Here is a 23,139-nt window from a genome sequence, read left to right as displayed (position 1 = left end):
CATCTCAAACTCTTTTAAGCCCTTTATGGCACAGGCTTTCCTAAAAGGGGAGTGAGTGAAAGCCCAAATTATTATGATTTAATTGCACCATGTGGCACCTGCAGGTTCTCACTGGCTCTCAGCGTATTGACACGATTCCTCTCCCTCAGTTTGTCCCCTTCAGAGATTACATGGACCGGACGGGGAACCATGTGCTGAGCATGGCCCGACTGGCTAAAGACGTGCTAGCCGAGATCCCAGACCAGTTCATCTCTTACATGAAGAGCCGGGGGATCAAACCCAACCCGGCGCCGCCTCCCTACACTCCACCCGGACACACGCACCATCACACACAGATCTGAACCCTCGTCCTCTCAGCTTTTTCAGCGAGTGCTACCGAGAGCTACCACTCAAGAGCCCCGTGGGAACTTTCCGCCTGCTGTTTTTTGTTGTGTACGCAGGAGCCGACGGACCAGGAAATGGGTGTTGGATGTTTTCACTTTTGTTTTTTGTTTGGTTTGTTTTTTTCTGTTTTTCTCTTGCCAACACCCTCTGGATGACTCTTGCAGCATTTTGTCTGCTTCTGTTTTGTTTTTTCTCCTCTGTTCCAATTTGTTTGGCAGGTTTCTCCTGAAGAGAGGCCGCAAACCTTTCAGGAAAAATAAGCCTTTGAACTGGACACTTGGGCAGTGACTGTTTGGCATCTGGTGCGGCAGCAGGTTGGCTTCAGAAAGGTTCATGTCGTGGTTAAAACTTGTGCCTGTCTGTGGTTGTTTCTCTGAGTGTGTCAGGACACCTGAACTCTGACCTTAAGCCCTGCTTGTCAAGTCAGTGGTGTGGCCTATTACCGTCATACTTTCCAGACACCTTCTCCCGTCTGGAATTAGTTTTATATTTGGAGATTATCGCCATCCCTGCCAGTGCGTTAGATATGATGGAGGATCACACTGTCACATTGATCATGCCATGAGGTGTCACGCCTTCTCTATTTTATGTTTAAAAGAGCATGTTGTAATAGTAGTCCCCAGTATTGAGAAATATATGTATGATGGAATGTGACTGAGAGCGGCATGCACATGTGATCAGTCCGTCTTAAACTCTGTCAGCTTTGTCAAATGCTATTGTAAGGAAAAGGCAAGAAAAGGGGCAAATCTAAGATTTGAAGTCTGGGGCTACAGGCAAATCATATTTAACCATTTAGGGGCAGAATGTTATTCAGAAAGCTATGATGAAGTTCATACGGTCAAATTTTACCATGACCAACCAATGACCTGTGTGTCTTTCTCTTCTTTGGCATGCACAATAGCTATAAAAACACACCCTGTCGAACCAAAGAGGTGAAGAAGGAGATGTAAATGCTGGCTTGAGACACACTTTAAATACTCAATTACGGAAAGTGGCCCCAAGTCACAATGCAGCGATGCCATTTCTTTTAAAGACCCAGTGTGTAAGATTTGGCGACATCGAATGGTAAGAAAGTGTATTGCAACCAGTATTAATGTTATCTCCTGTTTGCCAAGCTTTGATGATGGCAGGGTAGAATCTCCAAAGCTCTTGAGCTGATACACGTTCTGGACGACTGCTGATAAGTGACTGCACATTAATGTCGTCTTCTCACAAGCGAAGCTGCCCTTTATATAAATCTAAATGTTAAATATTCCCATAAAGCAGTTCGTCTTCAGTGACCTACACTGCCTAAAAACACATACACTTACTTTCTGTTCCATAACATGCCAGTAGTGCCCTTTAAATGTTGCACACTGGGACTTCAATACGTCTAAAGCACAACCGTGAAGAAAAGTGTTTTTTTCTTTTTTGTTTTTTTTTCAGGGGCAACAAGTGCTAAAAATAGCGACAGGATCCTCACATCCACTCAGTTGACTTGAACCATAAATGAGTTTGAAAGCCGGGCCCCTCACCGAGTCATTGACGTTAATCAAACCGTGAGGGCGGAAGCCTCTCTTTTCTCCTCTACTGCTGCGGCTCTGGGACTCTGTGGAGTCTCATGTCACTGCAAATTTCAAGCCTCCAGCCAGCGACCACACACATAAGCTGCTACGTAACTCCAGTCCTCCTAGACTGTGACATCAACTTTAGCCCGTAGGATGATAGCCTGCATTCCTCTATGGAGAGTTCTACATAAATATATATATATAGAAAGCCATGTCCCCACAGGAGCCTATCACAGATCTCCTGGAGGAGACGCAGTTAACCCGACGTCTTTTTAAGTTGTCAGATTTATAATCGTCACATTCATTAAGCATGTCATTCATGTGTGGCCACATTAACATTTCCCCTGTGCTAAAGGGGAAAAGGGGGATCCTTCTGCGCCCGGCGCTGTCTGTAGCTTCCTGCTGTCAGTGGCAGCGCTTCTGCGTGAAAAATTAAAAGGCACGCCAGCTTTCACGTAGCAAATCCAATTTTACCGTCATCAGCGATGACACTCCTCGTTTTGCAAGCAGAGACGATGGCATGTTTTTGAGTGGTGTCAAGTGAGCGAAGGTGTAGTAGACAGGCGGTCAAAGACGGTTTCTGGATATTGTTATCTACTATGATGAAAGGGTTAAATGTCTGCAGACTCTCCATTTCATCTAAACTGCAGTGCTTTGAGCTGATAGTTTATTTTGTTTTGTTTTATTCCTTGACTCAATGTTTTGCTTTATCCATGCATGAACGCGCCAATGTTACGGTAAGATAATAATGAAACTCAGGCTTTTGCTAACTAACGGCAGCGTTTTATCTCTAACATCGCATGGCAATGTAAGGGCATAATAAGTCTGCCTCCTTTTCTCTTCAATTTTCTAGTGATTATAAAGTCCAGCCAAGGAGGTTGTGTTTTTCTGCATTTATTTATTTTCAGCAAGATCTATGGGGGTGTGGCAACAGCAGATTTTGGCGGTGATTCAGAATAGAATCTAGATTTTTATGAACGATTTTACGAAAGTTATTTCAGTGTAGGCAACATTTTGTGCCCTCACAGTGTTGTTTTATTCAACAAAGCAAATTATTGTTTTTATTAAAATATCATGGTATGAAAGCTCCAAAGTTCAGTATTTTGGCATTTTGTTGACATTTAACAGTTGGCGCTCGGCTCTGTTTTTTGTAACAACATTGGCCTGACGAGATTGCAAGATGCCTACGAGCTCTTTTCTTTAGAAAGCTATAAGAACAAAGGATAATGTTGAGGTTTTAGTGGGAGGTGAGGGATCCCACGTGGGATCCCCGGTGGGTTGTACAGAAGAGGCAGAAAGCACTCTCGACCTGACGGCCCACCGTAAACATTCCCCACAAAGAGAATACGCAGCGCTGCCATGAGCCAATAATGCATCACGAGCGTCACATGGCCCACGGCCTTTCTCTGTGCCGTCCCACCTGCAGCTGCATCATATAAAAATGATGCTCTAGCGTTTCCCATCGCACTGGTCCCCATCTTAGCATCACACTTTCATTTGTGCTTAATACAAACAACATTGCATTTGATACGTATAAAATACATTTAAAGAGAAAACCAATGCAGAGGTCCAATAAATCAAATGTCTAATGTAGCAAACAAAAAGCCTTAAAAATATCAGATGCAATTAAATCACTGTCGTTTGCTTCTTTCTTGGGGGAAAAATAATGTTTGTTGCTGGTAAACACGCCTCTTCAGTGGAGATGTGATCAATTAAAGGACCCATCATATGTAAACTTCACCAGTGTGACAGCACTAAACACACTATTCTGTAAACCAGCTCTTTGTGATGTCACAGAGGGGTGAATGCGCCTCTCGCAGGTATTCCTCCTTTATCCTGGCTCTGTTTGCCCTCTTACCTACTCAGCCTCAGTGAAATAAATGTAGAAGGTCCAACAAAGCATCAGTTCTAGTGGGAAGCTAATACCAAGAGTTTTGTTGCAGGCTATTAACAGAGGGATAAAAAATGCTTTTTGGGACAGTTAATCATTTGTGGCTTCTCCACTTGGACCCAACATGAAAAATAAAGATCTACAAATTTGCAACGTATGAGACCTTTTATGGTACTTCTAAAGACAAAACAGCCTTTTTCTTGTAACCCTCTACACATGTGTGAAAAACATCATGCTCACTACATTGATCCCAGTCATCTGCAGGATGAGTCATTATCTTGCCGTGTCAAATGTTCACTCATTGATTTATTTTTGCCATTTCATTCATAGTTTGAACAAAAAGCTGTTGCCTCCGTCCTTGTCATCTCAGTGACTCGTCCCCTCAAAGCCCTTATTTTTTTTACTATGATGGATCACCTGCATGTGTTCTTGGGGTCCATTGAATTAGGTTCTAATCAGAGTGCCGCCAGCATAAGGCAAAATGAAAAAAAATAAGGAAGGGAAAATGGACTCACCCCATCCAGATTCCATGCATGTCAGTGGCAAACATGGCGGTGAGCGCCATGGTCTGTTTGCCGTCTCTTCTCTCTCGTGCCTGGTCCTCCAAACATCTCTCGTCTCCCCAGTGGTTTTAAAAAAAAACAAAAAAAAACAAAAAAAACTGTAGCTAGTTAGCATGTTACAGTTAAGACTTTCAGTTATCCTTTTTCTTTTTGCCTCAAAATCAGATATTTATTCCTGTTGTTTTAACCCCGCAATTTTTTCTGAGTTGCATGAATTTTCCTTTGAATGTTTATTTTTTGTACATGAATATTGTCACATGATGAGTTGTGAATTGTTTCTTATTGGATTGCCTTAAATGAAAAATTAATTAAAAATGACTTCTTTTATAAAGCTTTTTTGATCCCTGTGTTTATGTTTCAGTGGTGGTATTTGGTTTTGTGACTGGCTGAGAGTGGCCTTGTGTAACATCACATTGTCTAATTAAAAAAAAAAAAGGCAGCAGACACCGTGGCGGTTTGTTGTGAGTGCAGAGGATTTTTTTTTAATGTAGCACACTAGAGAGGAGTTTCAATTAAGACAAAAAGAATGTGAGAGGTCTCATTTGCCTCTTAGGGCTTGAATTTACACACGGTTGTTAAATCACCATCTTCATTTTAGCAGGCAAAAAAGTCAAACATCCTCTTGCTTTTTATCTGTAAATGAAGTGCTGCCCTTGGGATGTATCGGGGTGAAGGGTTTTCAGAAAGTAATATTCAAGGCCCACAGCAAAAGAGTTAACAACACCTAGTGGTAAGAAAGCAAATTAAGCAGTCAGGAGGGCTTCACATCGGTGACCGGAGTCCTGGGAGATTATTGGGTCTCTTTCCGTCTAACTTCCTGTTTTTCTCTGCAGCGTCGAGAGTTTTCACCAAGAGGAAAAGGTCAGTTTCACAGTTTGTTCTTCAGGTAGAAGCATCTCTCATCAAGCACAGTTTGCAGACTTTTCAACTTAAAACACAGTTGGAACTTTTTTTTTTTAAATCAAATAATTGGATGATGTATACGTGATGAACGGGTCATTTCCACTTCCATAAACTGAAGTGTTTATGGCTTTGTGCTGCGGTTCAGGCGACACGCCGACGCAGAGCCTCACTGACTGAGTAATGCTCTGGCAGTGAGTCTCTTGAACTTAATCAGGCTGTTTTGCCGCATATAAAAGAAAAGAGTCACACACATATACACACACACACACACAGACAGCCAATTAATTCTATAATAAAACGCTCATTAAGAGGTGCTAATTGGAAAACATGCCAGGGAGAAATGAAAAGCACTCTTTTGCAAACACCATCGGTCTTCCTCCAGCCGCCGCTGCATTTGTTTGAGCTTTTTGTTCTCTCTCCCTCGCTCTCTCTTTATCCAGCCCACACATGTTTGTCCTATATAAGTCATTCTCTTTACATTGTGCACCAGCATGTAAGAGGCGCGGCTATATGTCTTGCGGGGTGGGAAAACAGTGGCAGCTGTCAAGAACCGAAACAAACTCCCAAAGTTGACGTGACGAAGCAGCTCCCTCTGCCTCCAATAAGGAGCACCGTTACCATACAGTGAACCCTAGACTGCAACTCCATGGGGTTTATCTTAGTACCCTGGCTGCCGCAAAAAGTTCAATTAGTTTCTATATCAAGAGGAAATGAATTATGGAGAGAAATGAATAAATCAGAGAAGTGTTAATGAAGAGAGTATCGGCTCGGAACCATCTCCATAAAACATCTCTTTGTTGTGTGGGAGCCCTTTGCCGCGCTGCTCCTGCATGTCAAACGGTTCATGCCAGTTGCTTTGACGACAACTATTCTTTCCCTTCCAGTTGCTGAGAGCAACCGATAAAAAAGTTATGGTCAGCCACGGATATGTGCACATAACTGACTTGCAGTCACTGCAAGCAGTACAAACGAAGTGGGAAGCTGTGTAACAAGGCGGCAAAAATCTGCAAGGCTCACTCACTAACATAATGTATCCTACTTTTATACTTCATACTTAAAATACTGCTTTTTAGCTGACAGACAAACATGTTTATTTGTGCTTTTAGTTCCATTCTGTGCAATGGATGAGGAGAAATTACTTTTGTGCTTAAAAGCCGTCTTGCTTGAGGTAAATGTTCTCTTCTTTTTTTTTTTGAAGCCAGAGGAACAGTTTGGCAACAAAAATGTGTGAACCTGCCAGAAAATAGCAAGTCACTGCATGACGGACAACATTCATGACGCTTAAGTGTGTTTTCACATTCGCTTTTGGGGTTGTCTTTATTTTGACTCTTGCGCTGCATTAGTTCAGTGGGCCAACTGAGGGCCTTCCACAGATGAGGACAGAAGGCCAGCAGCAGCAGCAGCAGCAGCAGCAGCAGCAGCAGCAGCAGCAGCATCTGGGTGGTTAACAATCGTTTGACAAGCGCCAGGCGGTTATACGACTTGGCAGCCGGCGGAGTCGTCAAATGAGTTGGTGAAATCGCAGCTGTTGGAGTAAATTAAACCCTGAGCGACTTAACTGAGCCCAAAAACACACTCTCAGCAGCCAGAATCACATCCTTGTGAATGTCAACTCACTCACTCACGAGCGACAGCCTTCCAGACGTCTACAGCAGAATTACACTTCATCCTGCTGTAACTCATGTAACCGCTCTGAGCCTAAATCACTTACAGCCCTTTTTATGACTGAATTGCAGCCGCAGTCGGCCCAAACATAAGAGCCCTCAAGTGAGTACACATTTGTCCTATTAATATTAATACCTCTGCTAGCTCTTTGGGCAGGAGTCCCTCCTCAGCAGTTCTTGCGGATGTTGCAGAGGTCTCTCAGAGTGGGAGCACAAAGTCGGGCGATTCATAAAATAATGCACATAGTCTAAAGACTAAAGACCGAAGACTGTTGTCAGTAGTCTTGTAAGTTTACTTTCAGTTACTTCATTATCTTTTATCTAGTTTTGCTGATGTTGATCTATGATGATAAATCTTTACTGGCTGAGTTTTGTTGCAGCATTCCTGCAGTGCTCATAGTTTGACTAAATATTGGATCTCAATAAATATGATTGAGGGGGGGAGAGAAGAACAAGAACAAGAAAAAAAAGATGAAGAAAAATGAGTCTCTTGACTGTCAGTTCACCTCTTTGGGTGTCCTTTTCAGGTTTATCTGGTTTCCAGCAGACCACAATCACACAATCATTAGTCATAAGTCATTAGCAGCAGCCATCTAGACCAGCGAAGTCCTCCCCAGCTATATTAGAAGCCACTCTCGCAAGAGAGTTGTTGTCCTTGGTCCCTGGCTTCTCTCCTTGAGGACGTGATGAATCTGGCTGTAACTCGAGAGCAGGAAGACTCTGCTAGGCTGCTCCTGCTGCTCTCGCCACTGTAAGGACTCCGATGCCAAACATGACAGAACAATGTGCAAAAAAAAACACAGACATTTTGATTTAATTGTCAGGAGAAAGCGATGAGACGTTGTACGTTTTCAAAAGGGGATCCTGAGGGGAGGACGGCGCTGATCTTCCAGTCCGGTTTCTGTTCGCAGCTGGTGCAAACTTACAAGTTTAGCACCTGCGGCGTCTCATCAGTCAAAGAAGCTGCAGATCACTGAAGGTCAGGCTCGTCCGCTGGGAGAAGCTGTATTAAAAAAAATAAAATAAAATGTAGAGTTCCTGAGATTTGAGCAGCTGCTCAGGAAAAAGAAAAAAAAAACCTGGCTGAGGTGAATTCAACACCTGCTGGCTGCCCGTAACCTTTGAAGAAGTGTCCAGAGTGACCTACCTTTGAAAGACCTCTGGGTTGACTGGTGTGCAGTGTTGCAGAAGTTTTAGAGACACTGACAGTAAAGTCTGAAGCGAGTAAGTAACAAGAAAGTTATAAGTAAAAAAGAAATGTTTGCATTTCACGCTACAGATAAGGGAAGATTTCAGACTTGAGGCCTTTGCCTCAGCCGTCAACTTGAGGTATCAAAACGGTCCAACTTTCTTACATAACAAACAGCTTGGACGGACAAACATCACGTAATAACTGAGAGCTCAGCGCCGCTAAAGGCCCTCAGAGATCCTTGATGGAAAAAAAGCACGAGCAGACAACAATAAAGCTACAAGTAGTTCACGCGGGCCAACGCACTGGAGACAACGCGTCGGCCCTAACCTCATCTCTGCCCACATCTGAAAAACAACAAGCTCAGCACGGCACAGAGGTGGTTGGGGAGCGACAAACATTAACCACGTTAAGCTGAGAGCTCATCAGCGGCGACTATATGGAACATGTTGCATGTGTGGGCTGGATGTTGGGCACAGCGGGGCAGACACCAATAAAGCATCTCAGGCGCTGACGGGAATACGGTGTGTAATAATGAACCAAGATGGATGGATGCATATGAATTTCAGAAATGATCTCTGCTGACTTGAGCTGATATAAATCGGTTAATTATTCGCTGATTTGGTCGCAAAGCAGCGAATCTTCCCTCTTGATGGTATTTGTTAAATTGAACAAGAAATAAAGTCGATTTAAGATGAACTAAAGTGATTGTGATAATCTTTTTTTTTTATTCTTAGGATATGACTTTCAGGCTCAGCATCCTGCATAAAAGTGTTTTGTGTGGGATCTTTGTTCAACTGTCCACATCCCTTGAGCCAACAGGACTTTAATAGTGGCTGAATTTGTGCTGAACTAATGGAAAATCTTTTAAAACAAAGCCAGTTCCCAAAGGACATCTAAATGCAAGCCCATGATTCACAATAGCGCCGCATGCTATCTCTTCATAATTAGGTTAATAAGAAAAAACTCAACACCACGGCATTATAATCAAGTCTCAGGCCAGCTCCTGAGATAAATAGGCCCATGCAGAAATCACAGCCATTCTAATGTACATTACATTCAGTCAGCGTGCATTGGCAGCAACTGCAACACAAACTAACAGCTTCACCCCCCCCCTCCGCCGCAGCGCCCAAACCAACACAACATTCAAAATGTCAGCAGCTTGTTAGCATGCCGAGTGAGCGCTCTTCTCATTAATGTACAGCCACATGTTTAAGTATGTGGGCAGTTATCTAATGGGCTGTGAAGAGGTGCCAAGTAATTCATTGTGCTAGGAATCGCTCTTCATGTGACCTAAACAACAAAGTTGCTTCAAACTATCTCTCTCTCTCTCTCTCGCCTTCTCTCTCTCTCTCTCTCTCTCTCTCTCTCTCTCTCTCTCTCGCCTTCTCTCTCTCTCTCTCTCTCATTCTCTCTCTCATTCTCTCTCTTTCTATTGTGGCAATGGCCCACATTGGCTGAGTCCGACAGTCGGTGGCTAGTCCACCGCTGCTCATGGAAGAAAAGCTAACTTCTAAAAGAGCTGATTGTTCAGACCTGCCACATGTAAGCGGACAAACACCAGGCTGGTGCTGTTGTGGGTGAACAGGGAGAAGTATCAGTAAGGTTTGCTAAGAGATAGAAGAATGTACTTTACGTCTTTCTAGGGAGTTCAGCTGCAGGCCAAAAATACACATTAGGGCTGGAAAACACCGGTACGACTTCCGCGTTATGTGGGACCTTTAACACAGTTTCTCTGATTTCCTTATATTGTCTTGTTTTGCATGAAAAGCAATCACAGTCATTGGTTCTGTCAGCACATCGCCCTGCCTGGAAAGATGCAGGATCATTTTGCATTTGCTAATCCTCTTAGCGTTCAGTATCTGAACTTTAACAATGTTTATTTCACTGGCGGAAACTCATTGTTTTCTATACTATGCACGCAGTGACAATGGCTTCAGTGTGTTGCAGAGTGCAGAGATGACTGTGATATCTGTGCTGATCATCCTGGTGCATGATTACTATTCAAGACTTTGTTCTCTCCAGAGGCATTTGGTAGATGGGAAGAAATGATTTACATCTCATCCTCACGGTGAAATTCACAGCGGCTAAAACACTTTTTCATCTTTCTCCCTGCCTCTCCATCGGAGCTCGCAAACAAGGCGGCTGCCGTGCTCGTGTAAAATCAATTATTTTCCGGGGATCACCATAATCTGGTGTGAAGAATCAAAAGCGACTCCTGTTTAGATGCAAATCGCAAATAAATGCAAGGGGAAGCATGCTGAATGCAGACGGTAGCAGTCAGGTGCACGACACTGCACGAGCAAGTGAAAGTGACATCCCATTATAGCATCATTAATATTGGCTAATGTGCGGCTGATGAAACGGAGATTGGATTGAGAGGTTGATAGATGTGGTCTCAAAAGGCCACAGCAGCCCTGTAATCTGAACCCATGGTTTTGATTTAATCCTGCTGATTCTATGGTGGTGCCAGTGGTGCTGGTGGTGGTGGCGCGAGGAGTGGCAGCGCCTGGACATGAGCCACAGTGTCTCAAGACAGATGCATGATCTCTAGAGTTGGACACCTGTTGATGAACTGCTTTCTGCTTTTATAGAAAAGCACAAGAAAAGAACACACTGGGACAGACGGTGACTCTTTAGTGTGGAGTGGAGAAGAGGAAAGATTTTTGTGAAATTGAAGAGCGGTGAAGGCTCAACAGGTGTCTTATATTAACAACAATAGAGGGTGCTGCTCAATTTTGCAAGCAAATGTTTTACATAATTGCTTGCGCTCTTGCTTAGTGTGAATGCAGCAAACGTCAACTGAGATGTATGAATTAAGTGGAAGGCAAATGGAGTGTAAAAAAAAAACAAAAAAGGGTGAACTTATCTTGTATAAGATAGTGACATTCATTCTGACAGATGGTGACATAAAGAGCACTACAGCCCATTAAACATCATTTAAAAAAACAACAACAAAAAAAAAAAACGTTTCTTAAATACAAGGACAATATGATAATTAGTATATAGTTCTTTAATTGCAAGAATAACAGGAACAACATTTTTTTATACATCTTAAAAACCTGGTAAACTTTAATCATCTATAATAATAAATACATTTGAATAGAAGTCGTTCCGTAAAGCACGCCTGGAACAAAGCTATTCCTGTACCTTGGTTCTATCACTTGGGGACAAGGAACCTTGGTCCAGAAGGAAGAGGCTGGGGAAACTGCAAACATGCATTGTTCAGTGAACCAGGGTGGGGCAGCGCCTGAAGTCAATAATAATAGTGCAATGCCGCCATCTTCTGGATATGAAGATGGCGGCATTGCACTATTATTATTGACTTATTATTGACCCCCCACCACCACCACAACCACAACCACCTTGGTCAAATCCAGATTTTCTGGTTCTCTTCAGCGATTTGTCAAGTTTGTACAAAATGCAAGCTTTGATTTGATTGTTTGATATTTCAATTCGATAATCTACTGTTAAAACATGTACAATGTTCTCGTGTTTGGAGCAATAAATACAGATAAAAAATAAATAAATAAATAAATAAATAAGTAAAACATTGATTTTTATTACATCAAGGTGAATGTGAGTTGCATCAGGAAATAAATTACTCAAAGGCCAAGCCTAATGGCAAGGAGGAGTGGCCAGTTATACGCCATTAGGGGCGGGGATATAGGCTGGAGGGCACCGGAAGGGAACCCTCTGCGGCTGCGCGGAAGTGAGAGTTTCCGAGGGAGACATGGCGCCGCTTGATTTGTCCGTCGTCCACTGGCAGACTGATGAAATTTTTAAATGCTTGTTCGAAGACGATGAGCATCCCGTTCTGTTCCGTTCAGGTCCGGCGTATTCCGATGTGGAGACCGATGGACCAGACGAGAGCAGCGGTAGGTTTTGTTTGTTTGTTTTTACACCTGAGCAGCACGAGCTTGTTCGGTGGCGTGATCTTCCTGTCTTCTGATCAGCTGAAACCGTCTTGATCAGTTTCAAGTTAGGCTGACGGCGACCTCGTTGCCGATCAATGCTTCATGACCGCTTGCATTGAACACCTATGAACTCGTTTGAGTACATGGTACAAAGGTGTACTCGGGACATCTCACGCCATCATGAGATGCCCCGGAATTGGGTTTGATTCGTGTAGCTTTATTCGTTGTGTTTCGTGTGGTTTTATCCCTACCCGGGTCAGAACCGTGTCTTCGGACTGCTTCCTCTTCTGACATTTTCCGGAAGTGGTTTTATTTGACTTTTAATTGCGGTAGGTTGTGTGGTGTCTTCATTTCAAATCAATCCACGCCCTCCTGCTCTGGGCAAACAGAGCAATGCTTCGTCACCATTAGACCCAGGCTTGGACCATTCAGTAACAGGCGGGGTTCTTTCCATCCAATACTCACCTGCACAGAATAAACAGTGCTTTTTATGCTTCTGAAACACCACCCGAATTTTGGATCAGTTGCCTGGATGCATAATGCTCAAACAGAGGGGTCGACGTTACAATTGGCTGCCAGGGTGTTAAAAACAAACAAAATGATGGCTTTATGGGTTTTGCAGCTGCTATCTTGTGAGCAGTCGTTTTCTCCCCGTCCTATTTTGTAGAAAGCCTTTATTTGGATTTTAAAAAGGTTTGCAGTTATAGTTGCATACATCTGGATTGAATGTTGTTGTTTTGTTTGTTTTTGTTTGTTTTTTTGTTTGTTTGTTTTTTACAATTTTGTGGTTATTCATTTTTTCCAGATGATTTTGACCCTGGTCCAATTGCTGAGAAAATTAGGATTCTTGCAGATAAACTGGATGAGGATATGAAATTTAAAGCCGCGCTGAATGACTTCAAGAAAGCAGCAGCACAAGAGGTAAGTTACACACATGCGCAGTGTGAATCCATAATCTGCTGGCATTTAATGTATCACAGTGATGGAATGTCCTGGTTGCCGAGCTAGGGTTGACGTTGTAAAAATGATGAACGCATCAAACCTTGTCGGGTCTCTCTGTCCAGGCAGTAGAAACAGCGTTCAGTCATGGCGTGGAGGCCTTGTGCAAGAATCAGGCCTTGAGTCCCGAAGTGACCTCAGAAGTGCAGCTGATTACCGTCGCAGTGGCCTTTGCTCGTCACGCCATTAAGTCTTCTCCAGGTCTGAAAAATAAAATCCATGCTGCTATGCAGTCACTCGTCCACAGGCAAGACAAGTGGGTGTCACAGCAAGGTGGATGGGTGAGTAGGTTCCTGTCATTGGTGCAAACCTTCAGTTCCGGGAAGTTGACAATGAAGATGTGGCTTGTAAATTCCTCAGATATTAGTCATTGACCAGGGCAAAGTCTTAACCTCTGTACTCTTGCCATTAATAGTGAAACAAACCACTCATTAGACTCCAAGTTTTTCATGGTAAAATAATGTAACTTATTTTCCTAATTACACCTTCTTCTTTTTCCCCCTGAATAATCACTGGTTAGTGCAGAGCAACAGCCGTTCTGTTCAAATTCTGTCACAGAGAACTGAACTTGCTTATCCGACTGTGATAAACAAATATTGTGTCCACCTTCTATTGCTTCATTACTTCTCCTTGACATGAAGTAATCTGGCTGGGAAAAAAAATGCAGAAGTGTGTGTGTGTGTGTGTGTGTGTGTGTGTGTGTGTGTGTGTGTGTGTGTGTGTGTGTGTGTGTGTGTGTGTGTGTGTGTGTGTGTGTGTGTGTGTGTGTGTCAGCCATTATATACTACCACAAAATTCTTGGCAGATTAAAATATTAATTGGTAATTCATCTTTTATGCTTAATGTTACATTTATTCACAGTTTTACATTCTGTTTTGCTGCTTTTATGTCTAATGTAATCTGTGATATGATAAGTGATGTTTAAATTGTCAAGTTTGATGTAAAAAAACCTCTCAATTTTCTGTTTTATCTGCTTCTCTTTAGGACAAAGTGAAAATGTGCGACTGAGCCTGGAACGAGCAACCTCGTACACGAAACACGTTTTTTAGCTACAGGAAAAAAAAAATCAGCCTTGTGTAGTGTTTATCAAAGACGATAGTATGGAATACAGCAGTGGCTGAAGATCTTTACTTTACTTTTCCACCGACTTGAACTTTTGCTGAAGGATTAAACTTTAAGGGAGTTGTGATAAAGGATAAACAGCAATCTTCACATGTTGTCATTTGCTTATTAAATCAGAACTGCTGTATGGTTGTCAGTCACTAACAGTCTGGTGCTGTTCTGATCCGTTTGGGTTTTGGGGGAAATTGAAGGTCTGTTTCTGAAAGGAAGTTCAACAAACTCTGAGCTGCTGAACTCTTGAGTTGACTCACCCTGAAATGGACAATTCTGAATTTCTGCTTCCAGAACAGCTGATTTGAATTCTTTCGATGCAGAGTCAAGTTTGGGTACCACAGTAATAATAATTAAAAAAGAAAATTATGATTCAATATGGCAACAGTCAACAAAAGTCAACAGTCTTTACTGTTCAACATATTTTTGGGAAAGTCTAACACACTGCACCAGATGTGTGTATATAGTCTGTTCTTTTGATTATCAGCCACATTGTACTTCAAACATTACATTATGGCTACATGATTGTTAAAGATGGAACGTATGTGGAAATGAAACGGCATTCCTGCCTCTGTATGGAAGAGGAGACAGAGAAACTTGGGCTCTATTAGAGAAGACCTGCTGCAAACCAGGTCATAAACTCAGTTGCCATAGTAACTCACTCTGCCCAAGTAACCTGACTTTCTCAAACTGACCACAGATCCGTTTCAAGATTGACAAACTCAAGAGTTTTCACTAAACCCACTTCCTGAAACAGCCACCACTTGTTTTAGTTTTTCTTTTGTTTGTTTGTTTTATAATCAATCTTGCACTTAGATTTATTGTCAGTCAACAAGTTATTCATGTTTGCTTGCTTTATTTTTTTTGCACAGCGCCAAAAATTCTGTTTTAGTAGTTTCAGCAGTTTAGTTTTGAAAAAAAAAATTTGAAAAGCGAATTTTTAGCAAAGTCATGATGAGACTTCTGGTAATTATTTTTTTCTCAAACAAACGGGTATTCTAATGTCTTTTTCTTTGTTTGCTTTTGCTAATGCCTTTTTAAGTTTACATAAAGATGTATGAGCCATATTTGTGTTCAGCAGGGTTTTGGTTAATGTTAAACGGGGGGTGCTACTGGTAAAAAGCCTTTTCCAAACCCAGCCAAACAAAATCCAAATGGTTTTTAAATATGTCACAGCAGCTGTTCAAATGTGTGGCTCGTTAAAGAAAAATGAAAAAAAGAAAAGAAAACACATTTGTAATTTTGTAAATTCAAAAATAAAATGCAAAAAGTGTGTGCAGTGTGTGGAGTATTGTGTGTGTGTTGTGGCAGCGGGTTCAACTTGAAAATACAATTTCTTGCTCACATTTGAATGTTTCTTTAGGAACTTCATTTTACACGAGGGGAATGGGAAGCCCTGTTTTACACAAGCCAATGGGAAGCCTAAAACAAACAGTTGTCTTTATGTTTCAATTATTAATCCTCCTTGTTGATTAATGAAATAATTTGTTTTGGGGATACTTCATGATTATGGGGTAGGGCGGTGGTTTCCAGGTTGGGGGCTACGGCCCGTGGGGGAGGCAGCAGAAAATTGGAAAGACGATGAGAAATAAAATCGAATTAAATAATAAAATCAATATTGTTTAATCATTATTATTAAATATCATCTGTGATAATATATCACGATTGCCTGCCACTGAAAAATATCGTTCATGGCGTTGTGTGTGTGTGACACGCTGGTTTGCACTATTTTTCAAGGTGATTTGCTCCACAAGCCAGCCTATAGGTAGTAATGGGCAGGTTTGTGACGAAGGGACCAAAGGAACAGACAGCTCAGCTGTCGAAGACGCTGCTGCAAAAAACCTTCAAATTGGCCAACTAAAGTAAGAAAATATTCTTCTGTATGGCTGTAAAATGGCCATGATTATCAACGTGTCAGTTGATGGTAGTCTTATTCTAAACAAAAAGTAACAATTATGGAATAGCTAATGCAAGTTTTAAAATAAATAAACATTCTAAAAGTTGATGTTTCTCTACATATCTCGTGATGTTGTCTGCTGGTTGGCGAAAGGGGTCCCCTGCCAGATGCTAATGCTGTTTGAGGGGTCATGGTGTGGAACGTTTTGGGGACCCCTGGGTTAGAGAACAGGGCATTAGGCAGGGAATGGTTCTCAAAGTTCTTAAAGACACTGGATGGGTTGTAAAGACATGAATTTCTGTTTAATTTCTGTCCTTGTCTGCCCCTGTCTAAACTGACATAAACTAATTATATAGCATGTAATACAAAACAAACAAATTGTGCAAGTTTTTGTACTTGTTCAGTCTTGTAATTTTTGACTCATTGTGGCTGCGTACTTGACAAAGATGGAAAACTTTACCGTGTCTGCTCTGATAAGGATCCTCAGTCAAATATTAATGTCCCAGTATGTAAGTTCAATATGGTAATTGTGAGAAAGAATGTTTTAAAAAATGTAAGGACAACAATTTTAATCATGATAATATTCACAAGCTGGGTAACTTTAAATACACAATGGCATGATGTTGACACTTGATTATAGGACCCACTCTTTATGTGGGTTTTTGGAAAAATGAAAACACAAGTTTAAGTTCGTTCAAGTCATTTCGAATGACTTAAGCTAACTAAATTCAACTACATGCCAATAGACCCTGTAAATGTTACACACCGGGCCCTAACTGTTGGTTGTAACTTGCAGTATTATTTCTGGATGGCATTGCTGATGACATGATGGAAGAAAAAAAAAAACATTTCCTTTGTGCTAAATGGAAAAGTGTATTTTCTTCAACTCATTCTATTCAATACAAACATTGATTTCTCTGTGATTTGAATCCATCTATTGACCAATTTATTCATCACTACAATGACAGACCAGCTCCGTGTATACATACCTCTTTCAGCTGAAGTATAATATAGAGTACTTGAGATACTGTCATTGTACATTTGTGAATATTGCACAGATTATGTTTTGTCCATCACAAAAGTAAACACATTGGAACTTAAAGCCACTATTTGTAGAATAAAAGATGCAAATGTTTTTGCACTGGCAACAAACTGGCAACAAAAGGCACAATGTGAGCAGCGCCATGCACAATTAAGACTTTTCTTTATGTACACACAAAAACTTTGCCTGGTTTATTTTAATTATACAACAGTAAATTGTATGTATAGTTTAGATATCTGTGTCTACACCTAGTGGCTTTGAAGATACATTTCACAAATAAAAAAAATAAATGATTAGACAAGATGGTAAGACAAGCAGCATTTTGAAATCCAGATACTGTAGTTCACTTATTGGTCCAGTGGCAGTGTTTACTGAGCAGTCGCTCAGCAAGCCACAGAGTTCAACAAGGTTGTGTGTTAAGTCTCTTTTACTTCAGTGTGGAAGCAGCTGGGCAGCCTTGGTGTTGACCTCCAGCTTGACACAAACTGCTGATGAGTTCCTCAGCTGCGCTCTCTTCTTCTGCTGCGTCTTGTTAACGGATTAACCCTTCCAGTTGGCCTCACCACAAATACTTATTTTGCGCCTGCTTTTTACCAAGAGATGAAAGATCAATGCCAAAGCAAAAATGACTTCTGGCCCCAGAAAGATCTGGCCTTGGTACAGACTCAGGAGGGGAAAAGTGACTTCAGATCAATAATGTACTGCTACATTTTTCCCCTCCTATTCCCTTTTTTTGTATTTAACTTGACCTCCAGCAAAGAAAAAGGGAATGACTGAGATGTGGATTTTGCAGACATCTAAATGTGAGCTAAAAGTGAGGTAATTTTCATGTAAAGTAGATACTATTATAATATAACATTTCAATATACGTACAGTACATATTAAAAGTGTCCACTCCACTCCTATCAACATGAATTGTTAATGCAGAAAGTCACATTTTAATGGTAACACTTGTTCTGTTGGCCCAATCTGAAGACTTCACTTTTTGACACTTTCCTTTTATTTACATTGGAAAGATGTTCCCACCAACATCCAAAATTGATGGAAACATTGAAGCATTGCATCCAATATTCATAAAGGCCATGAGACAATATGACTTAATTACAATTCCAAGTCATCATCTCTCCTTTTTTGAAATGTATTGTGTGTTTTGCACTTCTGTATTGTCCAGCTAGTTTCACTAACCACTGGAATTACAGTGCTTACCTGTTGTTTACATGCCATGTTGTAGTTCCTATTCATCTCACATTCAGTCCTTAAGGCCTCGCAGCTGATCATGTAAATGTGAAAAAGAAAGTTGCTGACTATGAGTCCAGGTTATAAATACATTATGCTAATACTTCACTCAATGCTACATATATACACGTACTAATTCAAGTTCAACAGGTTTATATTGAAACTGATAAGCCCCTTCTCCCGTGTGAAATTATCATTTTGTAAATCCGAAGAGGATTAAAAAAAAACAAACTACATCAGTCCATTTTTGAATCAAAGTTCTATTTAGGATCGTTGTCCCATCTCCCTGCCGAATTTGTCTTTCTGTTCTTTACTGTCAGTCAGTCAGTCTGAAAAGGAGTTCATTAATCTCACCAACATCAATCGACAACTTTAGGCCACTTTGACAGATAATCCCTTGAGCCTGAAAGCATGGCGAGTCTTGTTTTTATTGTGTGAGCCAGAAGAGTGAGACACAACAGTTCCACTGTAATCCAGTCAGTTGCCAAAGGTCACACATCATCGTCGTCGTCGTCTTGCTGTCTGAGCCTCCTCTCATTACTCAATCCTCTCTGACTCCCCCTTTGAGGGAGCCGCGGCCCCGGATCCTGGCAGAGCATGTACAGTTTCCAGATTTTCCCGAAGGCCGTGCGAAATTTCTTGATGCGGAAGGCGTAAACAATGGGGTTGACGGCTGAGTTGCCGTGAGTGAGGATGATGGCGATGTAGATCAGAAACTCTGGCGTGCCGTATTCCGGGCAAAAGAGCGTGATGCAGTTGAGGATGTGAAGTGGGAGCCAGCTGACAGCAAAGAGGAACAGGACGAGGGCGAGCGACTTGGCGAGCTTCAGCTCCTTGCCAAAGTAGCGGCTGGGGTCTGTGTGGCTAGCGGTGACCTAAAAAGAATTTAGGACAACATCGTCAACGTATTTCTGTGCGTGTGACATGTATATATATATATATACACACACACATACATACGCACATAAAAATGTGGATATACATATAGTAAATAGATATAGATACATATAGCCAAATCAGACCAATTTAAAATTGTCTTGTCAACACTTTCTGTCTGACATAATGGTCTGATTTGAAAGGCACTCACCTTCTTGTTGAGCTGCTTGTGAATCATGTAGAAGATCTCCAGGTAAATGGCCAGCATGAGGAGCAGAGGGGGGAGGACCCAGCCGAAGAAGTTGAAGTAGACCATGTAGTGCATGCTGATGACTGTCTCGAACTCGCAGGTTACCAGAAGGTCATCTGTGATCACAGAACCATTGTCTTGGAGAGTCTGCAGGTTGTTCCAGCCCAACATGGGCGTCAGGCCCACTATGATGGACACCAGCCAACACAGTAGCACGGCAGTGCCGGCTCGCCGAGGCGTCACCAGTCGCTTGTAGCTATAGCAACCAACGAGAGGGGAAAAAATGACTTGGAGTGGCTGTCTGATGTTTGTTTTTTTTTATGTCTTTCATTATCATAAAATGGCAAACCGTTTGTTTTAAGAGCTTCAAAGTCCTGCATTATGCAAAATAATTTAACATTGTTTTCCATGAACTCCCCTAAAATGAGGAAAGCACATTATGTACCTCTTTCATTTACTTCTTGTGTGTGTGAAGACACAAAGTTCTGGAAACTGTCCCTTTGTGATGTATTGGAAGGCAACCTCACACACAGATGACAAAACACTTTAGCCAGTTGTCTGTTTTACCCTGTAAAATCAATTTGGGACCACCTTGATTCTTTCCCCTAGTAAACAAGGAGTAGGTTGAAAAGAGCATCAGTTAAGCTAAAACTGAAGCTTTTTACAGGGGGCCGTAAACAGAGGGCTAAGCATGCGGGATACTGAAAGTACATATAAAATTTCAATCAGTAGTAATCATGCAAGGCTTATCCGCAGTTCTAAGCATTTATGATTATTTTGCATCCTGTTTTAGTGTAACCACTGTTGCAATGCAACTAAGACAGAAATACAGCAGAAGCAGATAAGAACTTGCAGGGTATTTTCTGTGGAACAGCATTGCAAAGTGCAAGTCTGGCGGAGTTGTGTACCATGAGAATGCAGCAGCAAAAAGGTTCATCCACGTATGAGACATTTTAGCTGAGGGGGTGGATGGCTGACGTTACCGTCTGCAACTCTTTGCTGTCTTCACAGCGTGTCGCACTGCTTGCTCTCAGACAGGCCTGTGAATTAGTCACTCAGACCATCGCATGGCGTGGTGGACTGGCCACATGGTATTTATAATCCAAGCTTTATTTCTAAAGACTTAGTGCTGACTCAATGACACCCAACAGATGACTGAGGCATTCCAGTAAAAACTTTCTCAGAATCAGAATCGTGTTTACAGGGAGAAGTAGTGAGGATAAAGGTGATTTTGCAACCGCTTGGTCAGTAATGATGCCCACTTCTTGAACATATGTAAGAAAGCGATAAAGACTTTAATGTTACAGCAGCTGTAATTGACAAATCAATATTTGAAACTGTTGTACATTGAGATTGGTTTTCTGTCAGTTATTTGATGCTGCCACTATGAGACCCTGCAGCACAGTGATAAATACAATCCAGCAAACACACAAATACCTATTTCTTGTATTAATGAAATCTATAAAGTCACTGAGACCAGTGTAATGTGACGGAGCAAAGCGCCCGGGTCTGGGTGCCAGCGAAATGAGGAATTATACAATCCATTCACCAGCCACCATGAGCCTATTGACCAATCATGCATTCCGTGCCATATTCATCAGGGTTATTGTTAAATGAGCCAACTCTGAGGGAAAACTTTGTGTTTTTGACTGAAACAGAATGCGCAGCAAAGGGAGAGAGGTTTAAATATTCTGTGGCCGTACGGAGTGAAGCTGGTGCTGGCAAACAGGCTCTGGAATGTTATTAAAAGTGAAAGGACAGAAGCGAGGACACGTGTTCCCTCCACACGTTCCGTCTGCAGAGCAGCTCGACTTTGTCCCCACAGATGTGAAATTCAACAGCTTTTAAATGGCACCTCGGCCTCCTGAACTTCAAATATGCCCTTGGGTAATAAACACGCATCTGATCATAATGCCTGAGTTTGTAAACTGAGATTATTTGAGTTTGGTAACTCCATTAAGAATGGACAGATAATTCATTGTTTCAGCTAGGAGGGATTTAGCTGTGCTAAAATTAAAATTTGCAAATTTCACCAGGGAAAGATGAGGTGAAGAAAGATGAAACGTTTTACAATCCAAATAAAAAATTATTTAGAAATCAAATTAAATAATTAAACAAAAGTTCTTGCATGAGTTTCCACTGCAGCTGTAAGAAAAACAAACATACAAATATGTGCAAATAAATAAATGTATTAATATTTAATTCATTTTGATAGGGCGATGAGATGCTCTGAGCTGACTACACAATCCTTACTACTGTATGCGTGTGTGTGTGTGTGTGTGTGTGTCCGCGCGAGCGTGTGCGTGCGATAGTCTTGTTTTTGTTTTCACTTTGCAGCCAATATTCATGGAACGAGTAAACGCATTTAAATTAGAATATACCATAATAATAATGCTGATATTTGAGATTTAATCTGACTGCACTGTCAACTCAGATGATAAATTGGCAACCCCCTGAATCTCCGGCACACTGTAATTGGGCTTCTACCGACACGTCATCGCAGATTAACGTGTCCCCCATTTGTTAAGAGCCTTCGTGTGATTAAATTAAAAACAAATTCCACAGCAGCGGTGGCCGAGGTAACTGCTGCCCCCTCGGTCCGTGTGGACACAACCCCCCCCCCCCGTAGCAGCAGGACAAGGCACGGAAGAGTGAAGGGAACGGAAGGAGAAAAATCACCTTTGGTGCCTACCTCATGGGTATTTTCACCCGCAGATAGCGATCGATGGCGATGGCCAGCAGCGCCAGGATGGAACTTTGCGTGAGGACGAGCACGGTGCAGGCGACCAGCAGGCAGCTGTAGAAATGCGTCTGGAGTCCGATGCTGATGGTGATGGCGAGCGGGATGACGAGGGCGCCGACCGCAATGTCAGCCAAGGCCAGCGAGACGATGAAGCAGAAGGTGGTGTCCCTCAGCGAGCGGTTGATGCGCACGGCCCACACCACCATCACGTTGCCGATGACCGAGGACACGGCGATCACCACCTCCATGCCGATGTACAGGGCTTTGGAGGCAGGCACGCCCGAAGTCATGTTGGCGGAACGCCTGGCTGAGTGAGAGGACCCGTGTATGCGTGTGTGTGTGTGTGTGTGTGTGTATGTGTGTGTGTATGTGTGTGAGCGCGCTCAGAAGAGAACGGAACGGGTCGAGGAAGTTCTCAGCACGCGGAGTTTGCGGTCGCCGACCGTGACGGGAAGACGTGCCGCGCGTGTGTTTTTATGCCCGCGCGGGAGCTGGCCGTGTCCGTGACGCTGCGGGGTTCTTTTCGGAGCTGCTCCACCACGACGCCGAGCTGCGCGCCTCACGCGCAACTTGGTCTCCATACGGTTCCCCCAGACGGCGCTTCCAAAGGAATGGGGTGGCCCCTGCAGCGCAGCAGGCAGAGGGACAGAACGGAGCCGGGACGGTGGGTGCGTCAGAGTTCCCGAGGGAGTAAAAAAAAGAAAGAAAGAAAGAGAGAAAACAAAAGGAAAGAAAGGAAAAGAAAAAAGAGAGACGCTGAAAACAGCCTACGAACAGTTCCCAATCTTCCAGAATCTTACGGGAATGGTGCTCCCCTTTGATTTGCCTGCCTGATTCCAGGGGTGGAATGTGTCCTCTTGAGAACTCTTGCCTGCGATGTTCTGCCACCGCAGACCTTCCGGAGGAGGAGCAGGTTACCAGACAG

General features: G+C 42.4%; 2 protein-coding genes across 2 annotated transcripts in view; one reads left to right on the top strand and one right to left on the bottom strand.

Annotated features, from left to right (window-relative positions):
- The window catches only part of cpne5b (copine Vb), an 85,589-nt gene extending 80,818 nt beyond the window's left edge, over positions 1-4,771 (top strand). Inside the window, exon 20 of the mRNA XM_076014291.1 lies at positions 150-4,771. Within this exon, the coding sequence (XP_075870406.1) occupies positions 150-341 (192 nt within the window). The 3' untranslated portion in view covers positions 342-4,771. The remainder of the gene's footprint in view (positions 1-149) is intronic.
- Positions 4,772-16,740: 11,969 nt separating this feature from the next.
- On the bottom strand, positions 16,741-22,934 carry LOC142880383 (adenosine receptor A1-like). The gene is made up of 3 exons (XM_076014261.1): positions 22,164-22,934; positions 19,433-19,727; positions 16,741-19,220 (listed from the first exon to the last, which is right to left on the bottom strand). The coding sequence occupies exons 1-3, from the start codon at positions 22,502-22,504 to the stop codon at positions 18,837-18,839; spliced, it is 1,020 nt and encodes a 339-aa protein (XP_075870376.1). The 5' UTR covers positions 22,505-22,934; the 3' UTR covers positions 16,741-18,836.
- Between the last annotated feature and the right edge of the window lie 205 nt (positions 22,935-23,139).

This window comes from Nelusetta ayraudi, unplaced genomic scaffold, assembly GCF_046127955.1.
Source record: "Nelusetta ayraudi isolate G7.1 ecotype Tasmania unplaced genomic scaffold, CSIRO-AGI_Nayr_v1 ptg000168l, whole genome shotgun sequence".
Lineage (NCBI taxonomy): Eukaryota > Metazoa > Chordata > Actinopteri > Tetraodontiformes > Monacanthidae > Nelusetta > Nelusetta ayraudi.
This window is presented reverse-complemented; position numbering and strand designations above follow the sequence as displayed.